We start from the raw sequence: 6,833 nt of genomic DNA, 5'->3' as shown, positions 1-6,833 counted from the left end.
CGCCGGATGTACGTCACTTTCGATTTGACCCCACCGACATCGCACCTGCAATGTCATAGTGTGAAAAGTACCCCTTAAACACCCAACACCTACTGAATGGAGCCACTGTATTATGGTAGAATTTGCACCCTAAATTTGAGCATTATGTGGTGGGACTATGTAGAAACTTTTTCCTTTATGTTTGTTCTTTAAAGGGGTTGTCCATTACTGTTACATTGATATCCAATCCTTAGGATAGGTCAGCAATGTCTGATCGGCCAGGGTCCGAAATCCCACTCCCCTGCTGATCAGCTGTTTTTGGTCTCGGCGGCGGCAGCAGGCAGCTGGAATTGCTCTCTTCCGGAGCTGCTCCTTCTTCTGATAGTGGCCGCGGCCGGGTACTGCACATCCGCCTCATTGATCTGAATGGGAAGCAAATGTGCAGTACCTGGCCGCAGCCACTATCAGAAGATGGAGCAGCTCCGGAACTGAGAATTTCTGACTCCCTGCTGCCACTGCCGGGACCAAGAACAGCTGATTGGCGGGGGTGCAGGGTTTTGGACCCCGGCCAATCAGACATTGATTACCTATTCTAAAGGCCGCTTTACACGCTGCGACATCACTCAAGTGATCTCGCGTTGGGGTCACGGAATTTGTGACGCACATCCGGTCGCTTTAGCGATGCCGTTACGTGTGACACCTATGAGCGATTTTGCATCGTCGCAAAAACGTTCAAAATTGCTCAGCAGTGACATGGGGGTCTATTCTCGAATATCGTTGCTGCTGCAGTAACTATGTAGTTCGTCATTCCTGCGGCAGCACACATCGCTCCGTGTGACACCGCAGGAACGAGGAACCTCTCCTTACCTGCCTCCCACCTGCAATGCCGAAGGAAGGAGGTGGGCGGGATGTTCGTCCCGCTCATCTCCGCCCCTTCGCTTCTATTGGGCGGCGGTTTAGTGACGCTGCTGTGACATCGCTGTGACGCTGAACGAACCGCCCCCTTAGAAAGGAGGCGGTTCGCCGGTCACAGCGACGTCGCAGGACAGGTAAGTAGTGTGATGGGTCCGCGCGATGCTGTGCGCCACGGGCAGAGATTTGCCCGTGTCACACAACCGATGGGGGCGGGTATCCACGCTAGCGATATCGGTCACGATATCGCAGCGTGTAAAGCGGCCTTAAGGATAGGCCATCAATGTAAAAGTAGGGGACAACCTCTTTAAGGAACTAGTATTTAAGCAATGTATGATAGCATTAATTGGTCAATATATAGCAATTTGATGCGCGCTTTTACCATATTATTATGTGACTACTATATGGAACAATTAATGTAAATAATAAGAAGCATGGCATATTGTATACTAGGAGTTATATAACTTTTTTTAACTTTGAATCTACTTTTTTTTCAAGTTGAAGCGGTTTTCCCAAAAAATGCAAGTTATCTTCTATCCATTGAAAAGGGGATATCTTTCTGATCACTGGTGGTCTGAGAACAGTGCTTCGGAATCCTGAGAACAGGGGACTGCAGAGCACCATGTTGACTGGAGAGACGGTTGCCCAATCCAACCTCTGCTGTCACACTAGGTATGGGGAAGTACAAAGCGCATGACAAAAAGAAAGGGAAATGAAACCAAGTGTCTAGGGAATGGGAAGATGGTGACCCCTGATGAAACTGGTCCCTCACCACCCTAGATACGTTCCGCACCTATGCGCCGAGCCGGATACCTGACCCTACGTATCCCTACTGATGGACCCTAAATAGGGAACGGATGGGATGAGCTCTTTGTCAAACCCACTAACCACTATAGATGACACAAGGGAGACACAGGGGGAAAATGCATGAACTACTTATCATTAGAGGATTCAGGTAGAAGTTCAGCAAAGCTTTCAATAACGATACCACAGAGGTGTACAACCCTTCTGCTTGAAACGAAGGCTTGAAGGAACTGAAAATATCACCAGCACTGGTCTAAAGGAAGGAAGGGGTATTTAAACACCAAGGGAATACTGATAATCAACAGCTTGGTAGAAGGTGAGCTCCTGCTGGGTCCAAAAGAGCGAGAGATGAATCCAGCAGGAAAGCTACCTATACCAATGAATACTGACAGCAGGAACAATGGAAACTCAGGGAGCATTCTGCGCAGCCAGATGCTGTGACCTTCGATGGCCACACGTGACACACCCGTGACATCTGCGCCATTCATTTGTTATGATACTGCTGAAGAAAGCAGTATGTTGCTATTTCAGTAGTTCCATTGGCAATAAATGTAGCAGGGGCAAAGTATGCGCACCTCTGCTAACTTCAAGATGGGATCACTGATCCCAGAGTTGCTGAGCGTTGCTCTTGGGTGGCTTGATGGATATTGGAAAACCGCTTTTAAGTGAGTCAGGGAAACATAGCATGCAACTAACTTCAGATGCCCCACTGACTAATAAATATTGATATTGTTTATGGTTGCTTATTACACTTGCTAGTCATATCTTTCATGCGTGGTAATGTGCCATGTCTCCACTACCCAGGTGCACATATGCTGGTGGTAGGGTCTTGAAAAATAAAATTATGAGCAGATGGTTTTCCCACTATTATGTTTCAGAAAGGAGATCAACTGGTGGACTAACAGTTAGATCTTCTACTCTTTGTTCTCATGTCCACCAGTAGATCACAGTCTACTCATTGTTCTCAAGTTTACCAGTAGATCACAGTCTACTCTTTGTTCTCAAGTCCACCAGTAGATAACAGTCTACTCTTTGTTCTCAAGTTCACCAGTAGATTACAGTCTACTCTTTGTTTTCAAGTCCACCAGTAGATAACAGTCTACTCTTTGTTCTCAAGTCAACCAGTAGATCACAGTCTACTCTTTGTTCTCAGGTGCACCAGTAGATCACAGTCTACTCATTGTTCTCAGGGCCACCAGTAGATCACAGTCTACTCTTTGTTCTCAAGTCTACCAGTAGATCACAGTCTACTCTTTGTTCTCAAGTCCACCAGTAGATAACAGTCTACTCTTTGTTCTCAAGTCCACCAGTAGATAACAGTCTACTCTTTGTTCTCAAGTCCACCAGTAGATTACAGTCTACTCTTTGTTTTCAAGTCCACCAGTAGATCACAGTCTACTCTTTATTCTCAGGTGCACCAGTAGATCACAGTCTACTCATTGTTCTCAGGTCCACCAGTAGATCACAGTCTACTCTTTGTTCTCAGGTCTACCAGTAGATCACAGTCTACTCATTGTTCTCAGGTCCACAAGTAGATCATGGTCTACTCTTTGTTCTCAAGTCTACCAGTAGATCACAGTCTAATCTTTGTTCTCAAGTCCACCAGTAGATCACAGTCTACCCTTTGTTCTCAGTTCCGCCAGTGGATCACAGTCTACTCTTTGTTCTCAGTTCCACCAGTAGATCACAGTCTACTTTTTGTTCTCAGGTCCACCAGTAGATCACAGTCTACTCTTTAACCAACATTGACATAGACTTTTGGTGCCAGTAATATAAATTGAGGATACAAATCTGTAAAGAGACACTTTCGTTTGCGACTGCGCTAATGTAAAAGGGTAATTTGAGATGTACTTGCAAATGCAATTATTCAGATTTCTGATCTATCTGTGAAAAAAATATGTAATTTGTTGTGTACGCCGTTTATTTGAAAGCCCCCACACAGTTTTTCCTACACAAGTCCTGAGGACAACATGGTGAGCGCAGTTATAGGAAACAGCAAGTTAAAAAAAGGCTGTTAATTTTATTTCTCATAATGTGAAATCATTTTATGGAAAAAAAAAGTCTGCTGCTGTTAACCAGATTTCTACATAATGCGACGAAGCACAAATTGCTTCCAGTATAAAATGATGGCCACAGTGGACTTCTTTTCCTCTGTAACTGTTTTTGTGACTTGTAGAATTGATGGAAAATGTAGTACCATATCATTATCATTTTGTTTTCATGAGATTAAATTCCATCTTTTAAAGATATTTCTTCTTTGTGCTTAGAAACCATCTTCCTATGTGGACTGCTGTAATAAAATGAAATTTTAGTTTGTAGTTATCTTAGCACGGCATTGAAAATTGTCACAATACTATTGCATTGCAAAAACTGAATTTGTACAAATAGTTTTTTTTTGCTGAAATTGCTGTGAAACAGTTTTTAAATAAATTCTATTAAATGCTCTTGTTTTGTTCTCGGTGGATTACAACTGGGCCTGTGCTGCAGGGCGCCTGCTGACCTCAGCACCTATTTCCAATGGATAGGCGTCCGAGAACGCACATTCAGCTGGAGTGTATTGCTGCACAGAGACCCTGCACAGCAATACACACTGCCAGCCAATTAGAGGCTTGCAGCTGACGTCAGCATATAAATACACACCGCCAGCCAATTAGAGACTGGCAGCTAATGTCAGCATGCCAATGCACACCGCCAGCCAATTAGAGGCTGGCAGCTTAAGTCAGCATGCCAATACACTCCACCAGTCAATTAGAGGCTGGCTGCTGACGTCAGCATAACAATACACACAAACAGCCAATTAGAGGCTGGCAGCTTAAGTCAGCATGCCAATACACTCCACCAGTCAATTAGAGGCTGGCAGCTGACGTCAGCATGCCAATATACACTGCCAGCCAATTAGAGGCTGGCAGCTGACGTCAGCATGCCAATACACACGCCAGCCAATTAGAGGCTGGCAGCTGACGTCAGCATGCCAATATACACTGCCAGCCAATTAGAGGCTGGCAGCTGATGTCAGCATGCCAATACACACCACCAGCCAATTAGAGGCTGGCAGCTGATGTCAGCATACCAGGTATTGGTCTCGCATGGTAGTCTCACCCTCAAAGCTGTAGTAGATGGTGAGATATGGAACCTGAAAGTCAACAGTTCAAAACATTATTAAGGCCCCGTCACACTAAGCAACATCGCTAGCAACATCGCTGCTAACGAACAACTTTTGTGACGTTGCTAGCGATGTTGCTGTGTGTGACATCCAGCAACAACCTGGCCCCTGCTGTGAGGTTGTTGGTTGTTGCTGAATGTCCTGGGCCATTTTTTAGTTGTTGCTCTCCCGCTGTGAAGCACAGATTGCTGTGTGTGACAGCGAGACAGCAACAACTAAATGTGCAGGCAGCAGGAGCCGGCTTCTGCGGAGGCTGGTAACCAATGTAAACATCGGGTAACCAAGAAGCCCTGTCCTTGGTTACCCGATATTTACCTTTGATACCAGCCTCCGCTGCTCTCACTGTCAGTGCCGGCTCCTGCTGTGTGCACATGTAGCTACAGCACACATCGGGTTAATTAACCCCATGTGTGCTGTAACTAGGAGAGCAGGGAGCCAGCGCTAAGCAGTGTGCGCTGCTCCCTGCTCTGTGCACATGTAGCTACAGCACACATCGGGAAATTAACCCGATGTGTGCTGTAACTAGGAGAGCAGGGAGCCAGCGCTAAGCAGTGTGCGCTGCTCCCTGCTCTGTGCACATGTAGCTACAGCACACATCGGGAAATTAACCCCATGTGTGCTGTAACTAGGAGAGCAGGGAGCCAGCGCTAAGCAGTGTGCGCTGCTCCCTGCTCTGTGCACATGTAGCTGCAGCACACATCCTGTAATTAACCTGATGTGTGCTGTAACTAGGAGAGCAAGGAGCCAGCGCTCAGTGTTCGCTGCTCCCTGCTCTCTGCACGTGTAGCTCCGTGCGGTGGTAACCAAGGTAAATATCGGGTTGGTTACCCGATATTTACCTTAGTTACCAAGCGCAGCATCTTCCACGCGGCGCTGGGGGCTGGTCACTGGTTGCTGGTGAGCTCACCAGCAACTCGTGTAGCCACGCTCCAGTGATCCCTGCCAGGTCAGGTTGCTGGTGGGATCGCTGGAGCGTTGCAGTGTGACATCTCACCAGCAACCTCCTAGCAACTTACCAGCGATCCCTATCGTTGTTGGGATCGCTGGTAAGTTGCTTAGTGTGACTGGACCTTTACCCTTTTGCTTGTCCCTGTATGTTGATGTAACTTTGAGATTACTTTCCTTGTGTTAAAAAGCTTAAAAATGAGTTAGCTACATTTCTAGGATATGATTGAGCATCATATTTGTATTTGAAGAGAAATTTGAGGCTTTGGAGTGAATGGAGTCACTACATATTAAATTTCCTTGGCAAATTTGGCAAAGCTGGAAAACTAGAAATTCAGAAAATTCGCTCGCTAGTCACCACCTGATACTAGAGAATCTTTAAGGATCTAGAAAGAGGAGAATTTCATTCATTAATATTAACATACTGGCTGGCAGTGTTCATTGGGATACTCATTATTTGCATAGTTTATAGGGCATTACCCAAATGGAACTCATATGGAGGAATTATTGATCTATTACAGGGGCATTCTTATGGGAACACTCTCTAGTTGGAACTTTTGTATGACTATTTCCCTATGGCACTGGTTGTAGGGAATTTTAATACTCATGAGGTTATTCATGCTCTGTCCTATGGGGACATTTTGACTATTTTTTTTACTACGTTTTTAGGGGATTTCCAGATGGCACTGTTTATCGGGCAAGCCTGAAATGGTACTGTTTTCAAAAGTACTCTTAAAGTACTGTTGTTTTTTAGGCATTCTTATTTTTGCAGCACATTTTTCATTCTGTTTATGATGATCATTGTCGGAGTGAACTTGCTATCTTTATGGGATTTAAAGGGAATCTGTCAGGTGATATTGTAGTACAGTACTAATGTTATCTTTAATTAGGGCTTAAGAAAACCTTTCAAGATCAGTAACTTTTATTGTTATAGCTTCTCCTGTTATCTTGCACTGAAGCACTGAATTCTACTGAACTTACAACAAGATAATAGGATAAGGTAGAGCTATAAAGGTTACTGATTCTGAAA

At 45.1% G+C, this 6,833-nt stretch overlaps 1 protein-coding gene across 1 annotated transcript in view; it reads right to left on the bottom strand.

Moving 5' to 3' along the window:
• Positions 1 to 581: 581 nt before the first annotated feature.
• The window catches only part of LOC142254819 (solute carrier family 22 member 6-B-like), a 100,962-nt gene continuing 94,710 nt past the window's right edge, over positions 582 to 6,833 (bottom strand). The window contains exon 11 of the mRNA XM_075326141.1: positions 582 to 3,985. Coding sequence (XP_075182256.1) covers positions 3,922 to 3,985 — 64 coding nt within the window. The 3' untranslated portion in view covers positions 582 to 3,921. The remainder of the gene's footprint in view (positions 3,986 to 6,833) is intronic.

Source organism: Anomaloglossus baeobatrachus, chromosome 10 (assembly GCF_048569485.1).
Source record: "Anomaloglossus baeobatrachus isolate aAnoBae1 chromosome 10, aAnoBae1.hap1, whole genome shotgun sequence".
NCBI lineage: Eukaryota > Metazoa > Chordata > Amphibia > Anura > Aromobatidae > Anomaloglossus > Anomaloglossus baeobatrachus.
This window is presented reverse-complemented; position numbering and strand designations above follow the sequence as displayed.